Source organism: Triticum aestivum, chromosome 7B (genome assembly GCF_018294505.1).
Source record: "Triticum aestivum cultivar Chinese Spring chromosome 7B, IWGSC CS RefSeq v2.1, whole genome shotgun sequence".
In the NCBI taxonomy this organism is placed as follows: Eukaryota; Viridiplantae; Streptophyta; class Magnoliopsida; order Poales; family Poaceae; genus Triticum; species Triticum aestivum.
In genome coordinates, this window is record NC_057813.1 from 552,237,800 (window position 1) to 552,260,955 (window position 23,156).

A 23,156-nucleotide genomic window follows, 5' to 3' on the forward strand; every position below is an offset into this window, starting at 1 on the left:
ACGATATTCCAAGCGGGCACTGAAGTGGCCAATGCTAAGCTTCAACCAAATGACCAATAACGTAAAAGATGTACATAATTGATCACCTGTTTCTGAGTAGAGGAAAGAGTTCCTCATCCCTTTGTTACCTACTCCTTCCGTAATACATCTAGATACATCCATTTCCGAGACAAGTAATTCCGAACGGAGGGAGTAACTATTACCTCCATTCCAAAATACACGACATTTTGGTAGGCCCAACGGAGGTAGCACCAAAGTATCCCCAACAGGAAAAGTAAATAAATAAGAAAATATCAGCTCCTGCCACACAACAATGAGAAAAGCTTTCTACTGCAAGCATTGAGCAGATATGTAGTATAAATGAGACCTTGATCTCATACTCCCTCCGTTCCAAATTACTCGTCGTTGAAATGGATGTATCTAAAACTAAAATACATCTAGATACATCCATACGTGCGACAAGTAATTCGGAACGGAGGGAGTACCTCCATATGTGGAACTGAAAATATAACGAGTCTGCTCACCATTATGCGTTCATTAAGATGCAATGCAAAGTCCAAAGCTGGATCACTACAACACATAGAGTTCTGAAGGTAGGGTTTCTTAACCCACTAGTTAAATAAGGGTTTCTTATAACCAACTAATAGAGATGATACTACAGTGACATAAAAAGCAGAACAGTGCTAGGCACCAGCACGATCAAAGCAACATTGCATGCTTTCTCAATATTGTTTAGCTTCTTACGGAACTTCTCATAGTCCTCCGCACTCCGCCTGAACATAAGGGCAATTAAATTAGTTAGGAGATAAAAAGGTATCACTTTTTACTTTTAAAGTATTACTCCCTCCGTGTCAAAACATAAGACGTTTTTTTGACACTTTCAAATAATCAAAAAAACATCTTATATAAAGTTACAGAGGTACTATATACATTCTGCAACTAGGTTTATCTCAGGCAAGTCACAATTCACACAAAGTTCATCACAGGAGCCCTACTTTGCGTCTAAAAAACAAGACTAGAGTCTGCTGAATAAACATGAGAGCACTATTTCAATAGACATTCTGCAACACATATATTGTACCAGATCCAACAATCCTAATACTAATAGAACCTGAAGCAGGTGACTCAAGTCGCTCACAGGAAACCCAAAGCATCCTGAACTGCTTAACCAACTCATTCTCAGTATCATAGATATAGAGTTGCGCAAACTTTGGCGACACGCCCCTTGGCGGCACCAACGAATCTATCCGATGGTAGGCAACACCATTTATTTTAAGTATGTAGACACCCTGACCCACATTTATGCTATCATCAACCTTCGCTCCAAGAGAAGTAAAAGCAAACATCAAATTATAAGATCTGATAAGACGCATAAAAGAATTTGATCGAGGTCCACCATTAAAACCTCATCAGCTCATCTATATCTATCTATATCTATATCTATATCTATACCAATATAAAAAGACCCGGTGGGGCAGATCCAACAGATCTCGGCCATCCATTCACATTCATCCAACAGTTGATATTGTCCTAATGGTGAGCGACTAAACACGTTTAACGCTAAACATAACTTTCTCTTTCGTGATCACCTTCCTTTGGCACAAAAGGAAAGAAACTGCCCCACGTCAATCAAGAAAGAAAGGAAAGTACTTTCTCTTCCGTTATCATCTTCCTTTCGCACGAAAGGAAAGAAACTGCCCACGTCAATCAAGAAAGAAAGAAGGAAAGTAACTGCTGCATCATCGCTCTGCCCCCAAATCACCTCCAGCCGCCGCACCTTCACGACGCCTCCCCCATCGCCTCCAGCCGCCGGACCTTCACGACGCCTCCCGCATCGCCTCGAGCCGTTGCACCTTGAAGGACGCCGCCCCTCCCATCTCTGTGTTGCCCCAACCCATCGCCTCGCCTCGCCTCGGCCGTCGGCAGCGCCGCCTCCCTACACCGATTGGCCGGCCGTCAGGGACGGCGCGCCTCCTCCTACACCACATGGCTTGGCTGTCGTGGACGGCGCATCCTCCTACAGCCAGCCGTCTGGAAGCCGCCTCCTACACCACCTAACAGGCCGTCGGGGACGCCTCATGTTCCTCGGTGTTATTTGCTGGCCTTCCGGGCGGCTCCGCGGACAACTGCCTCACTAGCTTCGCATCCTCGACATCCTCCAACCAGATCTCCTTGTCGGGGAGAATGGCGAGCATCACAGTCAGCGGTGGTCTCCCTGTTCGGCTCTCACTATATCTGCCATGCTTGGTGCCCTTCCGTGGTCGACATCGAGCAGGTGCCGGCCGACGCTGCCCCCTCGGGTTCTCATCTTCCACAGGCTGCATCCACCTGGCCGGAAACCAACCCAGGCTCAAGCGACCACCATGTCCATTGGATCTGTCATTGCGTTAAGTTTGGTCAGTTACACGCCCTTGCCACGCAACGCCAGGTGTCATATTGATCTGATGTCTTTTTCTATTCCATTGTGTTATCGGAATCTGATCAGACTCGCATTTTCAACTAATTAGCAATTTCAGATGTGTAGACGTCTACCTATGCATTTGTTCTCACCAAGATGAAGGGAACTGCATAGTGTTGTCCATATGAAAAAACCAAGTCAATGTGATTAATCAAGTACATTCACAAGCAGTCTGGTATAAAACCGACCTTCCTGTTATTATGTACTCGCTCTGTAAACTAATATAAGAGCGTTTAGATAACTAAAGTAGTGATTTAAACGCTCTTATATTAGTTTACGGAGGGAGTAGATGCTTATTGTTTCATCTTGCCTTACTATAAAGGTGCATATTGATGATCTTATAGATGTTGTTACTTATATGAAAGGGCACAAAAGTAGCATAGATAGTAGTACATCAAATCTTGGAGTTGCTGCTATGCTGAAGCTAATATTCTGAACCTGAGGTGACAAGATGTAGGATCTTTGCTGGTTGCAACAAGCCCCATTTGAGAGGTCCATCATATTAGTGAAGGAAAATTGATAGCTCATTGCTCAGGTCTTATCCTTTTTAGAAGATAGTCAGTGATGCCAGTACAATAAATTCAAAGATGGCATTTTATCGTATGTAACTTGTGGTAATCTGAAGAAAAAAAACATCATGACAACTAGCCTTTGGTAAGTCTATGTGCTCTATTTTTTCCCTTCTACTAGGCATCAAGGCCAGTAAAATATCTTCATGCTTCTCCAATCATACTAGAGTTACTAAAACATTAAGTCTGACAATATTTCTTTCACTTTTGTGTATAATCCATTGTGCACACAATAGTTGGTCGGATGATTGATTTCACTGGAATTTGCGCGTACTTAAGTCATGGCTGGTGCAAAGTTAATTTATAGTTTTATTTTGTTGCTATTAAATACTTCAGAAGTCTGCATTTTGTGTAATTGATTGAATGTGTTTTCTTTTGTGGTCATATGATGAGTTTGTCAAGATCGGGATTAAGTATATGCATGTGGTATTAGGTATCACCTGCTATTAAATAACATTCATGGATCAAATGTAGTGATATTAATTTAATAATTCATCAATTTGGCAAATGTCAGAGATAATTGAAGGTGGCACATATGTCCGCTATATAACCACTACGACACAAATATACTATTAGAGATGTGTCCTCCCAAGGACAAAGGGCATCTTGATGCAAGATGGGAGGCTTAGAATTATTTATAAGAAGATTACACGTGCGTTGCACGTGCAAACTTACTAGTTCATTCAACGGAGCAGGCCAGGGCCGATGCTTTTTCAGCTTCACATTACCCTGTTTACAACAAAGATTATGAAATATGCTTCTCTGAGACAAAGAGCTAAGATGTGTCGCCCTTTCTTCAAACCAAATAACAGCACCACAATAGGAGCAAGTATAATCTGGACAGCCAAGGTAATTCCTCTTCCTATAAGAGGCTACAACCAAAACACGACGACCAGAATTGCGGACAATCAGATCGAAATAAACCCGGCAACAAAAGAAGCGACCACAAAGCACGGACACAACAACAAAGATACCCCTGGCTAACCTTTCAAATAAGCCACGTACTGTCTAGACATATAAGGAACCCGGCCAACAGTGAATCTCGGCACCTGTACACCTAGAACAGCAGTAAAACATCCAAAAATACCAACAGGAAGAGTGAGCCCAACAGATCCAAACAGAAAGCACCTACAACCAACGCAGAAGGAAGAGTTCACCAAAGAGATGAAGCCTGCGCCGAATCCGCCACTTCATGCAATTCTCTCTAGCCATCAAATGGATATCCTATAACAACCTATGATCAGCCCAACCCAATGCACATATGTACCATGAATACACACAGAACAAAAATCAAATAAACATATACCAGAAGGTCGATTAGTGACCACCAGCAGAGCATGAACCATAACAACACTGGCAGCCAATCAAGGACAAACAGTCCTTGCAGCACTGCTGCTGCCAGGAAAAGAATCGCTGTTCCCAGAAGCTGCTACTATTGTGTGACGCCCCCGATTTAATCGTACACTAATCATGCACGCAAATGTGTACGATCAAGATCAGAGACTCACGGGAAGATATCACAACACAACTCTAACAATTAAAATAAGTCATACAAGCATCATAATACAAGCCAGGGGCCTCGAGGGCTCGAATACAAGTGCTCGATCATAGACGAGTCAGCGGAAGCAACAATATCTGAGTACAGACATAAGTTAAACAAGTTTGCCTTAAGAAGGCTAGCACAAACTGGGATACAGATCGAAAGAGGCGCAGGCCTCCTGCCTGGGATCCTCCTAACTACTCCTGGTCATCGTCAGCGGCCTGCACGTAGTAGTAGGCACCTCCGGTGTAGTAGGGGTCGTCGTCGACGGTGGCGTCTGACTCCAGGGCTCCAGCATCTGGTTGCGACAACCAGGTAGAAGGGAAAGGGGAAAAGAGGGAGAAAAGCAACCGTGAGTACTCATCCAAAGTACTCGCAAGCAAGGAACTACACTACATATGCAAGGGTATATGTGTAAGGAGGCCATATCAGTGGACTGAACTGCAGAATGCCAGAATAAGAGGGGGATAGCTAATCCTGTCGAAGACTATGCTTCTGGCAGCCTCCGTCTTGCAGCATGTAGAAGAGAGTAGATTGAAGTCCTCCAAGTAGCATCTCCAAGTAGCATATCCAGGTAGCATCTCCAAGCGCATCTCCAGATAGCATCGCATAGCATAATCCTACCCGGCGATCCCCTCCTCGTATCCCTGAGAGAGAGCGACCACCGGTTGTATCTGGCACTTGGAAGGGTGTGTTTTATTTAAGTATCCGGTTCTAGTTGTCATAAGGTCAAGGTACAACTCCAAGTCGTCCTGTTACCGAAGATCACAGCTATTCGAATAGATTAACTTCCCTGCAGGGGTGCACAACATAGCCCAACATGCTTGATCCCATTTGGCCGGACACACTTTCCTGGGTCATGCCCGGCCGCGAAAGATCAACACGTCGCAGCCCCACCTAGGCACAACAGAGAGGCCAGCACGCCGGTCTAAACCTAAGCGCGCAGGGGTCTGGGCCCATCGCCCTGAGCACACCTGCACGTTGCGTGGGCGGCCGGAAGCAGACCTAGCCTAGCAGGCGTTCCAGTCCAATCCGGCGCGCGCCGCTCCGTCGCTGACGTCTGAAGTGCTTCGGCTGATACCACGACGTCGGGATACCCATAACTACTCCCACGTAGATGGTTAGTGCGTATAGGCTCGTAGCCGACTCAGATCAAATACCAAGATCTCGTTAAGCGTGTTAAGTATCCGCGAACGCCGAACAGGGCCAGGCCCACCTGTCTCCTAGGTGGTCTCAACCTGCCTTGTCGCTCCGCCACAAAGTAACAGTCGAGGGCCGTCGGGAACCCAGGCCCACCTCTACCGGGATGGAGCCACCTGTCCTTTCAGCCCCCTCGTCAGAATCACTTGCGGGTACTCAATGAGCTGACCCGACTTTAGTCACCATCTGTATAGTATGTATGTATGTATAGTATATACCCGTGATCACCTCCCAAGTGATCACGGCCCGATAGTATAGCAAGGCAGACTGACAATAATGTAGGGCCAATGATGATAAACTAGCATCCTATACTAAGCATTTAGGATTGCAGGTAAGGTATCAACAGATGTAGCGACAATGTCAGGCTATGCATCAGAATAGGATTAACGAAAGCAGTAACATGCTACACTACTCTAATGCAAGCAGTATAGAGGAGAATAGGCGATATCTGGTGATCAAGGGGGGGCTTGCCTGGTTGCTCTGGCAAGAGAGAGGGGTCGTCAACACCGTAGTCGAACTGGGCAGCAGCAGCGTCGGTCTCGTAGTCTACCGGAGAGAAGAGGGGGAAGAAACAATGAATACCAAGTAAACAGATGCATATCGATGCATGACATGTCAAGAAGCGATGCTAGGCGTGCCCTAATGTGGTATGAGGTGGTACTGGTTAAGGGGGGAATCATCCGGGAAAGTATTCCCGGTGTTTCGTGTTTTCGGGCAGAGGAGCCGGAGGGGAAAAGTTGCGGGTTCGATAGGTTAGGGGGGTGTGGCGGACGAACGGACTGCGTATCCGGATTCGTCTCGTCGTTCTGAGCAACTTTCATGTTGAAAATAATTTAATCCGAGTTACGGATTAAAAGTTATGATTTTCTAAAGATTTTATTAATTTTTGGAATTTAATTAGTTATTTAAATTAATTCGAAAATGGAATAATGACATCAGCATGATGTCATGCTGACGTCAGCAGTCAATAGAGTTGACGGGGTCAAACTGATCTGTGGGTCCCGCATGTCATTGACTGATTAATTAACAAGTTTAATTAAACAGAGTTAATTAGGTTAGTTAGTTAACTAGGTTAATTAAACATAATTAGTTAAGTTAATTATTTATTTATTTATTTATTTTTATTATTTATTATTTATTTATTATATATATATATGTTTTTAAAATTCCTCTCTCTCTTTTTTTTTAACAAAACGTTCTGGGCGCTGGGGCCCGCATGTAAGTGGCCCAGGGCCTTAACGGGCGCTGGGCGTTCGGGCGCAGGGGCTGGAGCGTAACGGGTGTGGGCGCGCGCCCGATAGGGCGAACCCGAGTGCGCGGGCGACGACCGTCATGGCGCGGCGGGGCGCCGGAGTTGGCCGCGGGGCCGACGACGGTCGGTGTGAGCTGGGACGGCGACCGCAGGGCTGGCAGCGAGCGGGCGTGGCAGAGCCAAAGCGGGGGCTGCGGGACGAGGCCGGAGCTCGACCGAAGCGAGCTCATGGCGGCGGGAGTGAGCAGAGGCGGCAGCAGGGCGGGCTACGGTCATGCGTGCGCGAGTGAACGGCGTCGGTGATAGAGAATAAGGGGAGAGAGGGAAGGAGACCGGAGCTCACAGCGAGGCGTAGGGGTTTAGGGCAGTGGGCTCGACGGCGGTCGGGGAGGTCCGACGAGGGAGAGGACGAGGTGGCGGCTGTCCGGCGACGATGGGTGAAGGCGCAGGTGGGCACCGGCGTCGGGCCGCGCTGGGGCGGCGCGGGACCTGGCCCCTCCCCGATCCAGTCGAGGGGGCGCCTGGGAGGAGGCAGGGGGCGGCGTTCGACGGGGTGGAGTCCGGCGGCGGCGGGCGTCGAGCGAGGCAACGAGGCGATGGGGTCGGGGCAGCGATGAGGCGCGGCCGCGGCTTCAGGTGGGTGTCGCGCAAGGAGAGGAGGGCGAGGAGGCAACGACGACGGCAGGCGTCAGCGATCCGAGGCGGTGGCATCGACAGGGTCGGGTGCGTGGTCGCCCCGATCTCGATCTAGATCGGGGAAGTGAGGGGAGAGCGGGGGGGAGTGGGGATCGGGTGAGGGATTCGGTGGGTGAGGAGATAAGGAGGAGTGGGGGAGTGGCCGGCTGGGCCTGGTGGGTTGGCCCAGTGGGGGGTTGTGGCCTGCTGGGCCGAAGCCCAGTGGGGGGGGGGGGGTTGCTTTCTCTTTTTTTAGCTTTGTTTTCTGTTTTCTTTTCTTTATCTATTTTCTTTTAATTTCTGTTTTATAAAATATAAATACAACTCCTAATTTAATGTTATAATTTATTCTACTGCCCCAAAAGTTTGACACCTAATTAAAATAGTTTGTATTATTATTATTTTTAAAAGGCATTTAATTAATTGTTATAGCTGCTATTTTAATTAGTTTAGAGCCTTTAAACATTTTATAAAATTTGTGGTTTCTCCACTAGTATTACCCATGATTTATTTGACACATTTTGGACATTTTAGTTTTAATGTTTGAAAACTTTTGTTGTTCGCCTAAATCTCAAATTTGAATTTGAATCGTTTTCGAACTAACGCGAGATTAGCGACAGTAACGGAGGTGATGTGGTGTCATTAGCAGAGGTTACTGTAGCTTGATTATCCGGGCGTCACCATTCTCCTCCACTACAAGAAATCTCGTCCCGAGATTTAGGAGCAGGAGTAAGGGGGGAGGGATCTAATTACGAAATGCTAACGGATCTTCTCAGTCTTGGTTGCTCTTCTCGAAGAGGTCGACCCATTATATTGATGTCTTCCTTTCTCTGCTTCAGGTCATCATGATGAAGTCATCATCCTTTCTTCAGAAATTTCATCGTACTAACGAAAGATTAAGGGGGTATACCGAAGAATGGATCTCTGCAGGGTAGATTATCTGGTAGACAACAACAAGGAAGGTGGCGGAAAGTAACTCTCGAATTGAAATTTAAGACAATATCGAGAGCAAAGCAAGAAGGTGCAAAATAGAAGTTTCAAGCGCATAGGCAATCGTTCGTTGCCTGAAGCGAAGTGTGAAAGGGGTTCAGAGCAATGGGAATAAGTATTGCGTCTGATACCAGATTGATGATCTCATCGGAAGGTGGCTCGTGAATTACACACGAGGCCACGCGTGAGGAATAACTTTGGGAACAGGGGGTGTACAGGAGAGTCAGGTTTCGACCCTGTGGAACTGTGGGTTATGGGCCCACCATGTGGGTTAAAAATAGGAGCGGTGACATCTCGCACGGTCACAATAGCAAGGCATGTCAGAGGGTAGCCTATCAGTTATGTCGGCACAATGTCGGTACCAAGGGCGAGGGACGAAGAGAACCATTTTCCTGCTCGTTGAACGAGGCGGACCAATAGGCAAAGTTCTCGTCCATCGGTGGTGACCGGAATGCTATCGACAATTTCAACAGGGTCTTACTGACAGAGTTGTACACCGAGGTGTTTACATAAGCAGAAGAATAATACTGCTTAGATTATATAGACCTCAAGAAAGGTTAAACCAACCAATGGAAAGGAAAATAAGATTATCAGATTAAACAGAACAATGAAAAGGAAGGTGTGTTTAAACACATATATCAGGGGGTATATCCTTCCCAAGGGCAAGCAACGCATGATATTCATGACGGGATATAGCGTAGAAAACCCCTTTAGGAAAGGGAAGAGAAATTTTCATGACATTACCCATTCAACGGTGTTTGGATAATTGGGCAGGAAACATTTAACATTGGGTTTCACATGTTCTTGTTGAAAATTGGAGAACCATAGACATGCTTCGAGATAGCATTGACATGGTCTTCATGTGAAGATCAGACTCTGGAAACACGAAGGATCCATCAGGAATAACTTGTAGAATAAGTCTTACAATTTCCTCATGGGTGAATGGATAACCTTGCTGAAAAGGAATCTATAATGATAGGTCCTCCAGCCGGGGGGGGGGGGGTGCTAGGCATGACATCATGTTACCGGGTCATCAAAGGATCAATATCATAACTCTTGGAAAGTTGTCCTAACCATCATATCTGACGGAGATTCAGGTATGATTGGTGTCAGGATACCTCAGGCTCAGGATGCCTGAGAAGAAAGGTGCAACACCAATTGACGGGATGACACTGTAAGATTCTCGGGAAATGAACTATGAAGTGACTTCCATTAACAAGAGTTCATCATTAACCCAAGGAGAGGACAAGGAGGTGTCTGGTGAACTCAACGACAATTCGCCGAGACCCCAAAAGATGGATTTCCACCATTAAGTGAACAAGGAGATAACATTTGCCAGATCAAATGATATAAGGAAGTATGTTCGAGGAAAACATACACAATTAAACATTGGTTGAAATGTGCGCCCGAAATATGGGTTGGGTTGCACGACCAATGTCAGAATGGTGATTCAATTAGCGAAGGACTTAGAATGAACTATCGCCCATTCACTTCAAAGCAATAGGGTTGCTAGAAGTTTTGAATTCACACGTCATAGCTCCATTGTCGGTATTCCGGTTGAAAACAATACGGGGACCAAGGAATGAACGAAGATGGCAAGAAGTATTATGATATCAAGAATTATTAAGAGGTGGTGAAATTGTCACCACATTCTTGACAAAAAGAGATGGTAATACTTCCGAGGTAAGGAAGATCAATTGCTGGACAGCAAGGAACTCAAGGTATAACACCAAACATGAACAAGCTTGTGTTGGTGGGAAGGCAATAAAGTGGTCGATGATAATACAATTCATCGAGGCAAGGATGGTATTTCTCATCATGAATCCAATTGATATCCTGGATGAGCTCAGAATGTTGACGATCACGAAACCTTTGTCGCGAGAGTTCATGAAGATGTAATCGATCGGCGACGACATCAAGTCAAAGTAATGATGAAGTGAAAGGTTATTGGAACCAAGGGTACGACACAAACTCGAACTCAAACTTGTTGTTAAGGTGAAAGGGTATGACGAGGAAAATCGACGTAAGATTAGTTCATCGTCAAAAATTGGTGCTCCGAGAATAAGGACCAGGTAGCACCGTTAGAATCGTCACGACAATGATATAGCCAAACAGGCTAGGAATGGCGTGATCGGGTACAAACTCGTACTTATAGAAGCTTACTGAAGAGTTGTTGAACCGTAGAGCGGACTCGGTTCAGTTATCGGTGTCTTTGAGTGTTCAATAACTCCGAGCCCATGAAAAATTGTAATCGGTGAGTATGTAGTACTTGATGAAGAACTCATAAGAAATTATGCAGTTCCAAGATAATCTCGAGATACCAGGTGGTAATACTCGACGACAGATCAAACTAGAAGTTGAACTTGGGTATTGCTCTATAGAAGACAAGTGCTTAAACTTGCACAGGATATGATATTTAAAGGAGAACATGGTCAGAACCACGATTGCAAAAAGGCCAGATCTCAGATATAAGATGAACTTATACCAAGGGAATAATTGATTTTAAAAGAAGCTTCGATGAGAAGATGTACATCGTGTCCATGGGCATGAACGCAAAGTTCAAGGTCGACTCCCACTTCTCCAATGCACAACCTTTCATTCACTTCTCGCACTCAATAAAGTTGTAGTTTTGAAATTTTATCTGGCAAAATACCAGAAGAGTACGACTCGTGAAAACTTTCGAGTTCTCACCCATTAAGGAAGGCATAGGTTCAACCCATCGGGGCATCTTATAATCATATACCAGAATCTTTAGAAGTAATTAACTCAAGCTCGAAGACAGAGCATGGCTAAGAAAGCAGAGGATACAATTTACCAAAGGCATTATGTATCAGAGGAAAGGCTCACAAGGTTATTGAATATGAAGGGCGTTGTCAGATAAAATCCAACAAAGGAACCGATGGTCCACAAGGGATCTGATGTGAGCATCGGTACTCAGCCAGAGGAAGAAGAATGCAAGGAGATCTGATTATAGAAACATCTGACTAATTCAAAGTTCAAAATGCAAAACCATTATGACTTCCAGATCAGGGGATCAGAAGCAACGCTCTGATCAAGGATGGATAAGTTGAATAGACTTAGGGGTACATTCGACGACAACTTGATTGATCGAGGACCAGCTCATGTTCAAAATGACGTCTGAGCCGGAAGGATGAATTCTAGGATCTGATCGAGGAGTGCGAGCATTCGCAACATATCGAATCAATGGACTCAAAATGATAGTGACAAAGGATGTCAACGGAGGTTACTAGAAATATGGAATTAACCATAATGCAGGAATTCAAGGAATTCAAGAGCAATAGGCTGCTGAGGATTTTCGGAAAACCGAATAGTATTCCAAGAATTTTATGATCCACATGAATAACTGCGGATGAACAAATCCTCGATAAGTGGGAGGAATTATACTTAGGGGTATTCAGGTGGCAAAGAGACTGCAAGGCAGCAAGCACAAAGGATTCTCGGAATAGCGCGAAGCCGTTTCGGATATCTTGTACTAACAAGAGTAATCGAGAATGAAGGTATGGGTGGCAAGTATAAGTAGCTATCCATAGGGATGTCTCGGTGGTAGTGAATTTGCAAGGGCGGTGGACACAAGTGTCTCGGTAAAACATCAAATAGCATCTACGGAAAACTTCTGGTGCAGCAGGCGATCGTCCATAATAAGGGGCTCTCCGGGAGGAAGTAATTGCGAGAACCTAGAGTCGGAGTTAGTAAAATTGTTTAACCCGAATAGAAGAGATGTCAGAGTCCCAGAGTAAAGGTCGAGGAGTAAAAGATCCTAGTACCACCCGATGGCGACGTGGGCCCGTAAGGCACACAGCCAAGTTAGTAAAAGTTTTTGCAATGTCTAGACTCGACTTCGGCCAAGGAGTGTGGAAGGGGGATTCCTACAGGCAGTTGGCTCTGATACCAACTTGTGACGCCCCCGATTTAATCGTACACTAATCATGCACGCAAATGTGTACGATCAAGATCAGGGACTCACGGGAAGATATCACAACACAACTCTACAATTAAAAATAAGTCATACAAGCATCATAATACAAGCCAGGGGCCTCGAGGGCTCGAATACAAGTGCTCGATCATAGACGAGTCAGCGGAAGCAACAATATCTGAGTACAGACATAAGTTAAACAAGTTTGCCTTAAGAAGGCTAGCACAAACTGGGATACAGATCGAAAGAGGCGCAGGCCTCCTGCCTGGGATCCTCCTAACTACTCCTGGTCATCGTCAGCGGCCTGCACGTAGTAGTAGGCACCTCCGGTGTAGTAGGGGTCGTCGTCGACGGTGGCGTCTGACTCCAGGGCTCCAGCATCTGGTTGCGACAACCAGGTAGAAGGGAAAGGGGAAAAGAGGGAGAAAAGCAACCGTGAGTACTCATCCAAAGTACTCGCAAGCAAGGAACTACACTACATATGCAAGGGTATATGTGTAAGGAGGTCATATCAGTGGACTGAACTGCAGAATGCCAGAATAAGAGGGGGATAGCTAATCCTGTCGAAGACTATGCTTCTGGCAGCCTCCGTCTTGCAGCATGTAGAAGAGAGTAGATTGAAGTCCTCCAAGTAGCATCTCCAGTAGCATATCCAGGTAGCATCTCCAAGCGCATCTCCAGATAGCATCGCATAGCATAATCCTACCCGGCGATCCCCTCCTCGTATCCCTGAGAGAGAGCGACCACCGGTTGTATCTGGCACTTGGAAGGGTGTGTTTTATTTAAGTATCCGGTTCTAGTTGTCATAAGGTCAAGGTACAACTCCAAGTCGTCCTGTTACCGAAGATCACAGCTATTCGAATAGATTAACTTCCCTGCAGGGGTGCACCACATAGCCCAACACGCTTGATCCCATTTGGCCGGACACACTTTCCTGGGTCATGCCCGGCCGCGAAAGATCAACACGTCGCAGCCCCACCTAGGCACAACAGAGAGGCCAGCACGCCGGTCTAAACCTAAGCGCACAGGGGTCTGGGCCCATCGCCCATGAGCACACCTGCACGTTGCGTGGGCGGCCGGAAGCAGACCTAGCCTAGCAGGCGTTCCAGTCCAATCCGGCGCGCGCCGCTCCGTCGCTGACGTCTGAAGTGCTTCGGCTGATACCACGACGTCGGGATACCCATAACTACTCCCACGTAGATGGTTAGTGCGTATAGGCTCGTAGCCGACTCAGATCAAATACCAAGATCTCGTTAAGCGTGTTAAGTATCCGCGAACGCCGAACAGGGCCAGGCCCACCTGTCTCCTAGGTGGTCTCAACCTGCCCTGTCGCTCCGCCACAAAGTAACAGTCGAGGGCCGTCGGGAACCCAGGCCCACCTCTACCGGGATGGAGCCACCTGTCCTTTCAGCCCCCTCGTCAGAATCACTTGCGGGTACTCAATGAGCTGACCCGACTTTAGTCACCATCTGTATAGTATGTATGTATGTATAGTATATACCCGTGATCACCTCCCAAGTGATCACGGCCCGATAGTATAGCAAGGCAGACTGACAATAATGTAGGGCCAATGATGATAAACTAGCATCCTATACTAAGCATTTAGGATTGCAGGTAAGGTATCAACAGATGTAGCGACAATGTCAGGCTATGCATCAGAATAGGATTAACGAAAGCAGTAACATGCTACACTACTCTAATGCAAGCAGTATAGAGGAGAATAGGCGATATCTGGTGATCAAGGGGGGGGCTTGCCTGGTTGCTCTGGCAAGAGAGAGGGGTCGTCAACACCGTAGTCGAACTGGGCAGCAGCAGCATCGGTCTCGTAGTCTACCGGAGAGAAGAGGGGGAAGAAACAATGAATACCAAGTAAACAGATGCATATCGATGCATGACATGTCAAGAAGCGATGCTAGGCGTGCCCTAACGTGGTATGAGGTGGTACTGGTTAAGGGGGGAATCATCCGGGAAAGTATTCCCGGTGTTTCGTGTTTTCGGGCAGAGGAGCCGGAGGAGAAAAGTTGCGGGTTCGATAGGTTAGGGGGGTGTGGCGGACGAACGGACTGCGTATCCGGATTCGTCTCGTCGTTCTGAGCAACTTTCATGTTGAAAATAATTTAATCCGAGTTACGGATTAAAAGTTATGATTTTCTAAAGATTTTATTAATTTTTGGAATTTAATTAGTTATTTAAATTAATTCGAAAATGGAATAATGACATCAGCATGATGTCATGCTGACGTCAGTAGTCAATAGAGTTGACGGGGTCAAACTGATGTGTGGGTCCCGCATGTCATTGACTGATTAATTAACAAGTTTAATTAAACAGAGTTAATTAGGTTAGTTAGTTAACTAGGTTAATTAAACATAATTAGTTAAGTTATTTATTTATTTATTTATTTATTTTTATTATTTATTATTTATTATATATATATATATGTTTTTAAAATTCTTCTCTCTTTTTTTTTAACAAAACGTTCTGGGCGCTGGGGCCCGCATGTAAGTGGCCCAGGGCCTTAACGGGCGCTAGGCGTTCGGGCGCAGGGGCTGGAGCGTAACGGGTGTGGGCGCGCGCCCGATAGGGCGAACCCGAGTGCGCGGGCGACGACCGTCATGGCGCGGCGGGGCGCCGGAGTTGGCCGCGGGGCCGACGACGGTCGGTGTGAGCTGGGACGGCGACCGCAGGGCTGGCAGCGAGCGGGCGTGGCGGAGCCAAAGCGGGGGCTGCGGGACGAGGCCGGAGCTCGACCGAAGCGAGCTCATGGCGGCGGGAGTGAGCAGAGGCGGCAGCAGGGCGGGCTACGGTCATGCGTGCGCGAGTGAACGGCGTCGGTGACAGAGAATAAGGGGAGAGAGGGAAGGAGACCGGAGCTCACATCGAGGCGTAGGGGTTTAGGGCAGTGGGCTCGACGGCGGTCGCGGAGGTCCGACGAGGGAGAGGACGAGGTGGCGGCTGTCCGGCGACGATGGGTGAAGGCGCAGGTGGGCACCGGCGTCGGGGCGCGCTGGGGCGGCGCGGGACCTGGCCCCTCCCCGATCCAGTCGAGGGGGCGCCTGGGAGGAGGCAGGGGCGGCGTTCGACGGGGGGAGTCCGGCGGCGGCGGGCGTCGAGCGAGGCAACGAGGCGATGGGGTCGGGGCAGCGATGAGGCGCGGCCGCGGCTTCAGGTGGGTGTCGCGCGAGGAGAGGAGGGCGAGGAGGCAACGACGACGGCAGGCGTCAGCGATCCGGGCGATGGCATCGACAGGGTCGGGTGCGTGGTCGCCCCGATCTCGATCTAGATCGGGGAAGTGAGGGGAGAGCGGGGGGAGTGGGGATCGGGTGAGGGATTCGGGGGTGAGGAGATAAGGAGGAGTGGGGGAGTGGCCGGCTGGGCCTGGTGGGTTGGCCCAGTGGGGGGTTGTGGCCTGCTAGGCCGAAGCCCAGTGGGGGGGGGGTTGCTTTCTCTTTTTTTTTAGCTTTGTTTTCTGTTTTCTTTTCTTTATCTATTTTCTTTTAATTTCTGTTTTATAAAATATAAATACAACTCCTAATTTAATGTTATAATTTATTCTACTGCCCCAAAAGTTTGACACCTAATTAAAATAGTTTGTATTATTATTATTTTTAAAAGGCATTTAATTAATTGTTATAGCTGCTATTTTAATTAGTTTAGAGCCTTTAAACATTTTATAAAATTTGTGGTTTCTCCACTAGTATTACCCATGATTTATTTGACACATTTTGGACATTTTAGTTTTAATGTTTGAAAACTTTTGTTGTTCGCCTAAATCTTAAATTTGAATTTGAATTGTTTTCGAACTAACGCGAGATTAGCGACAGTAACGGAGGTGATGTGATGTCATTAGCAGAGGTTACTGTAGCTTGATTATCCGGGCGTCACATATTGAAGGAGCAGACACGCATGAAAGCATGGCCCAAACCACACAACGGAACACACATATAGAAACTAAACAGCATACTACGCCGCTTTCTAACAGCGGAAGATGGATGGCCATCTCTTTCAGCCATAACAGACCAAGAAAGAGACCTAAATACACAGACATCATAGAAAATAAATTACTGCAGATTAAACCATATGGTTAACATCTGAAAGAACACACACCAAGATTGGACACAGAAGGTAGCAACAATAATCAGTCGGATCCAATCGAAGCCCCAGGTCCACCACGCAGGAGAGGAAGGGACGACTGGTACGCAGCAGCAAAATTTTCTCACCAAAGGGAGCGGCAAGACAATCAGAGCACCGCTGAAAAAACCGGCCCCCTTCCAAACCGACCTGACACAAACCCCATGACCACCGCATACCCGCAGCAAGCACAACACCCCATCGATCGGCCCACACCCCATACACGCATAAAACTTGGGAGGGATTTATTTTATATTCTGATCCAAAACAAGTTAACTGTTTTTGTGTGAAAACTCAATAGTGTTCAGAAAAAGTATTGAGCGTAAAAATTACAAAAATGCTCGTCCAGTTGTATACTATGGTACAAAGGTATTTACCTCTCAATTTCATCCATAGCATCCAAATTCTTGCGGATCTCCAGCATGCTCGCATCAAACTCAGCAGTCATGCGCTTTATTTCCTCACGCTGTTTGGCCAGCGTTTCATCATCATCAGAATAAGCCACTTGTCCCCCCTATAAAAATTTGAAGGACATTAGTAAATACTATTACAAATACTAGAAATTCACAAAGAAGTTGCAATGGAGTACAGTATTGCCAGAACTGCAGAATTCTGATTTGGGAAACAATAATCCACACTGTCCCAGAACTGAAGAATTCTTCAGTTAACGGGAGGACCAAATTTTCTGATTTGTGAATGTTTTGAATCACATGACCTGGGAATAACATCTGCTAGATTATCTATAATCAGTCAATTACTGCCAAGTATTTCAATACAATTTCATTGCAAATTTCTGCCGTCAGATCATAGATTAGGAGTTTATACAACAATTCGGCTGGATCAAAGGTTAATCCTACTCGCAGGATCAGAGGTGGGGGCAGCCGTCAGCGGCAGAGATGGGGGCGTCGGCGTCGCCCACCAGCAGTAGCAGCGGCAGCAGCAACCACCAGTACCTGCTCGTGGAGACGGCTAGCTTCGGCGAGGCGCGGGCGACGGGCGGCGAGGGAGGAGGGAGAGCGGGGAAGGGACCCGGCGGCGGCGGCGGCTAAGGTTTGGCACGTACCGTCGTTGAGAGGAGGCGCGCCGCCGGCGAAAGCCCCTGCACCACCGGCGACATGCGGCCGAGGGCCGGCGACCCGCGGCCGAGGGACGGCGCCGCCTTGCGGAGGAGGGACCGGATCGCCGCCGCCATCAGCACGAGCGGAGGAGCGGTGGTTGGGGGAGGAGCGTCGACGATGTTTTCCTTCCGGGGCCGACCAGCGCTCAAGCGACTGAGTCCATGGGCCAGCGCTCAACAACAGCATGTATAGTATTCCTTAAATGTTCAAGAAATGTAAAAAATTGTTCATGTAATTTGCAAAAGTGTTCACATCATTCAAAAACAATGTCCACGCATTAAACCTATACTTATGACATTTTAAAAAAGTGATCATACAGCATGAAAGGTTGTAAAATTTTTGTACCAATTCAAAAACAAATATGTTCCTGTAGTTTTCAGAACGCTGGCGTGTTTAGAAATATGTTCATGGTCTTTTTATGAAGTGTTGTGAAAATCTAGAGTTTTTTCGCGCAATCTGTAAAAAATATTTGTACCATTCAAGGCTATTCATGAAATTTAAGAAACATTCACGGGTTTGAAAATATGTTTCGTGAATTTTTTATAAAATGGTCTTCAAGTGAAAAACTTTGATCGCGCAGTTTTTAAAAATGGTCATAACATATCAAAAAAAACCATGACATTAAAAAATGTCCATAAACACTTAAGAAATATTCGCACATTTCTTTTAAAAGTTCATGATATTTTTGGAAAATTCTTTGCGTGTTAGAAAATGTTCACTTTGTATTACAAATGTTCAATGTGGATTTTACAACTTTTCACCGTGTATTTCAAATAATTATTTATATGGCATTTGAAAAATGTTTAGCCTGTATCTGAAAAATGGTCAAAATGTATATACGAAAAATGTTCAATGAGGTCGACATGTATTTAAAAATAAGAAGAAAGAAAGAAAGAAAAAAAATCAAAATAACGAGGAAAACCAATAGAAATGAGAGAGAAAACACACGAAAAAAACACGTGAAAGATTTTGGGAGGTTATTGACTTGAGAGGCTTTCAAATCCTACCTCCGCCGAGGAAGGCAACATCCAAGAAGAATAGGAAAATGAATATGAGACAATGGCGCCTCCACATCGTGTAAATCTAGATGGCAACAAGCCAAAAGCCAGTAGGGAAGCAAACTTAGGGAATATATATATATATATATATATATATATATATATATATATATATATATATATATATATATATATATATATATATATATATATATATATATATATGGACATCGTGGAGTGGGGGCCGATCCCTTCCCCCATCCTCTTCCGGCCAGCAAAACTGACGGAGAGAAGAGGGAGAGGAGGCAGCGGAGTAGACGGAAAGGGGAACGAATGCGTGAGCAGGAGGAGAAAGAAATGGGGAAAATCACAGGGTTTGCACCTCTTGAATGGGTTGGTGATGCCCCACCAACATAGACCACGGATCATGCACTACCTCAAGAACTCAAGGGCCCTCGTCCAGAAAAACGAGCACCATATCATTGCTTCATCAAGAGCGAGAGGGGCAAAGGGAAATTGTTAGAGATCCCGATGCTCAAGGCAGGGGCCACGGCGGCGCGGGCATGCGACATACACGTGCATGGTCCGTCGAAATCCTGTTTGTGACAATGCAAGGGCGCAATTTTGTCATTTTTTATGTCTTACCAGACAAGTTGATTGTTTCTTGTTCGGCAAGTATACGACTTGGAAACTAAGTCGGTTTGAGATCGTGATCGCGACACGATACCTCTTCTTTGGTACTCCTCTATATACTGCCTACCGGCCACGGCCAAAGAGACACCAAAAGCCACCTAGGATTTTGCCTCATCTCATAACTTGCACTACCGCAAGATGCTCCTAACGTGACACTACAATCAGAGACCCTTCGACGAAACTGTGTGCGATGCATTAATCACAAATGGTGCTGTAATAAAACCGTAAAAATGATGTGAAACGTCTGCGATGGTGGAGACATCAAACACGATTCAGAATATAGTTGCATGTGCGCTGCACCAATATGGGTTACGCCACTGTCAGGAAGGAAGGAAGCGTCAGTGTTCAACTTGACTGTTCCCGAACCAGGGGGTTTCCACTGGATGGTACTAATAGTTTTAGGATCTCCCCTTAGCAGGTTGGACGGCCCTGCCTGAATTGACGCAGGTGCACTAACATCCAATGTCTGCCCTGCAAGCCCCTGCTTGCCTTTATCATTTTTGACAACATCCCTGTATCGACATCCGATCAGTTCATCTTCATACTTCTGAAGGAAGAATACCGATCGACTAATTAGCTCCTTTCATTCGTTATGAACACAATCATCCCGAAGAAACCAGCTTCGCCACAGTAGCAGGAGAATTCTTAACCTCATCTCAGTGCTGCATGGGTTAAGAAGGTTCTGCAACCAGTCCACCACCGTGTAGGTGAAATGGTTTTCTGAAGGAAGATTCCAGACTCCTCGCATTTCATTCCTTAGCACTTGTTGGGAACGTGGCGTGCAATTTCAAAAAAATTCCTACGCTCACGCAAGATCTATCTAGGAGATGCATAGAAACAAGGGGGGAGTGTTTCTGTGTGTTCACATGATTATGCTACTGTAGTAATCATGTTTTATAGCTTTTGTTTCAATAAAGTGCCAAGTAAAGCCTTTGGGATAGTGTGGATGATAGTTGACTTGATTCTGTGCAAAAACAGAAACTTTTGCTCCTAGTCCAGGAATTTTGAAAATTCACGAGAATGTGCTTTTGATCTGGATTTTTACACAAGATTGACATACAAATTGTCTATGTTGTCCTAATTTTTCAAAAAAATTTGAGTTACAGAGGTATGGAAAGTTTCCAGATTACTACAGTCCGTTCTGTCTTAAACATATTCTGTTTTCTATGTGTTGTTCGCTTATTTTGATGAATCTATGAGTAGTATCGGAGGGTATGAACCGTGGAGAAGTTGGAATACATTAGATTGTAGGATCGAAAGTATGTCTAGAGGGGGGTGATTAGACTACTTGACCAAAAATAAAAATCTAGCCTTTTCCCAATTTAGTTCTTGGCAGATTTTAGCAACTTAGCACAAGTCAAGCAATCAACCTACACATGCAATTCTAAGAGTATAGCAGCGGAATGTAAATCACTGCATATGAAGGTAAAGGGGAGGAGTTTGGAGGGAGAAAACACAATGTTGACACGGAGATTTTTGGCGTGGCTCCGATGGGTGGTGCTATCATACATCCACGTTGATGGAGACTTCAACCCATGAAGGGTAACAGTTGCGCGAGTCCTTGGAGGGCTCCACCCATGAAGGGTCCATGAAGAAGCAACCTTGTCTATCCCACCATGGACATCGCCCACGAAGGACTTGCCTCACTAGGGTAGATCTTCACGAAGTAGGCGATCTCCTTGCCCGTACAAACTCCTTGGTTCAACTCCACAATGTTGATGGAGGTTCCCAAGTAACAGCTAACCAATCTAGGAGACACCACTCTCCAAAAGGTAATAGATGGTGTGTTATTGATGAACTCCTTGCTCTTGTGCTTCAAATGATAGTCTCCCCAACACTCAACTCTCTCCCAAAGGATTGGATTTGGTGGAAAGATGTTTTGAGTGGAAAGCAACTTGGGGAAGGCTAGAGATCAAGATTCATATGGTTGGATTGGAATATCTTGGCCTCAACACATGAGTAGGTGGTTATCTCTCAGAAAATGAATGCTGGAAGTGTAGGCATGTTCTGATGGCTTCCCTTACGAATGAGGAGAGGGTGGAGGGGTATATATAGCCTCCACACAAAATCTAACCATTACACACAATTTACCAAACTCGATGGGACCGAATCATAAAACTCGGTCAGACCGATTTAGTTCATAATGTGACTATTAAGCATTTCGGTGGAACCGACACGTCAACTCGGTTGAACCGATTTTGTTAGGGTTAGGGCATAACGTAATCTCGGTTGGACCGATTACACAAACTTGGTGGGACCGACATTGGTAATTAGCTAACCAGAGAGTTGGTCAGGCAAACTCGGTGGGACCGATTTGCTAATTTCGGTGGGACCAAAACGTTACGAAAGGGAAACAGGGAGTTTGCATTGCGAACTTGGTGGGACCGATCGCTCATCTCGGTTGGACCGAAACATTACGAAGGGAAACAGAGAGTTTGCAATCGCATCTCGGTGAGACCGAGATCCCTATCGGTGAGACCGAAGTGACTAGGGTCTCTGGCAGTGGCTATGTCAAATGAACTCGGTGGCGCCGGATGGATCAAATCGGTGGGGCCGAGTTTGACTTTTGGTTTGGGACATATGTGGATATGAGAAAGTGGTTGAGGGTTTTGGAGCATATCACAAGCATTTTGAGCAAGCAAGCCATTAAGCAACACCACATCCCCTTTTAATAGTATTGGCTTTTCCTATAGACTCAATGTGATCTTAGATCACTAAAAGTAAAATGTAGAGTCTTGATCTTTAGAGCTTGAGCCAATCCTTTGTCCTTAGCATTTTGAGGGGTCCACAATCCTAATCCATGCCATGCCAATCATTGAACTTTCCTGAAATATTAATCTTGAAATAGCATTAGTTCAGTGAGCTATATGTTGTTAATCATTACCAAAACCACCCAGGGATAGCTGCACTTTCAATATCCCCCTTTTTGGTAATTGATGACAACATATAGATCAAAGCTTCGACAAAAGATAATTAGATTGAAATACATCGTCGCTTTGAGAAGTATGTGATAAGCAAGAGCTCCCCCTAAATTTGTGCATTATTTAGGATTTGCTTTTGAATGCAAATGCACAATCGATTAGTATCATGGGTTACTCTTCCATGTCACATACATCTTGGTGGAGCGCTCAAAATGATAACAATTAAAAACATGCACTCATCACCAAGCAAAGTGAATGATCATATATGGATACAAGAGATAATGTCATTCATGCACTCATTAAAGTAGCATGTGATCAAACACATGATCATCCAAGTATCTCACAAAAGGACATAATGTATCAAGCAAACACACATTAAAGTTCAACCAAATAAAGTGCAAGAGAGACAAACAACAACTCTCTCTCTCTCTCAAATACTATGATCTATACATATTTCTCCCCCTTTGGCAACAAGTTACCAAAAAGTTCAAATATGCATAGTGCTATGCGTCTCGCAGGCTTGATCTCCATGAGGTGGGGTAGTGATGACTCCAAGAACGAAGGCTTCAGTTGATGTAGCTGGAGTTTCTGGAGTGGCTGCTGGAGGTGGCATTGAAGCTGTGGCTGCTGGTGCTGATGTAGTAGCTCGTGTATCTGGAATTGGCACTGCAGCAGACCTT

At 45.8% G+C, this 23,156-nt stretch overlaps 1 protein-coding gene across 5 annotated transcripts; it reads right to left on the bottom strand.

The window, feature by feature from the left end:
- Positions 1–211: 211 nt before the first annotated feature.
- LOC123159739 (uncharacterized) lies at positions 212–18,036 on the bottom strand. 5 transcript variants are annotated; one of them, XM_044577551.1, is made up of 4 exons: positions 17,810–18,036; positions 17,124–17,260; positions 2,070–2,376; positions 212–471 (listed from the first exon to the last, which is right to left on the bottom strand). In XM_044577551.1, exons 1-4 carry the CDS (start codon positions 17,936–17,938, stop codon positions 427–429), a joined length of 618 nt encoding a protein of 205 aa, XP_044433486.1. In that variant the 5' UTR covers positions 17,939–18,036; the 3' UTR covers positions 212–426. The 5 variants fall into 5 exon arrangements, 4 of the variants coding, with proteins under 4 accessions (XP_044433486.1, XP_044433487.1, XP_044433489.1 ...); XR_006479861.1 differs by lacking the exons at positions 212–471; positions 2,070–2,376 and adding exons at positions 3,995–4,084; positions 4,185–4,251; XM_044577552.1 differs by lacking the exons at positions 212–471; positions 2,070–2,376 and adding an exon at positions 501–773.
- Positions 18,037–23,156: the final 5,120 nt, after the last annotated feature.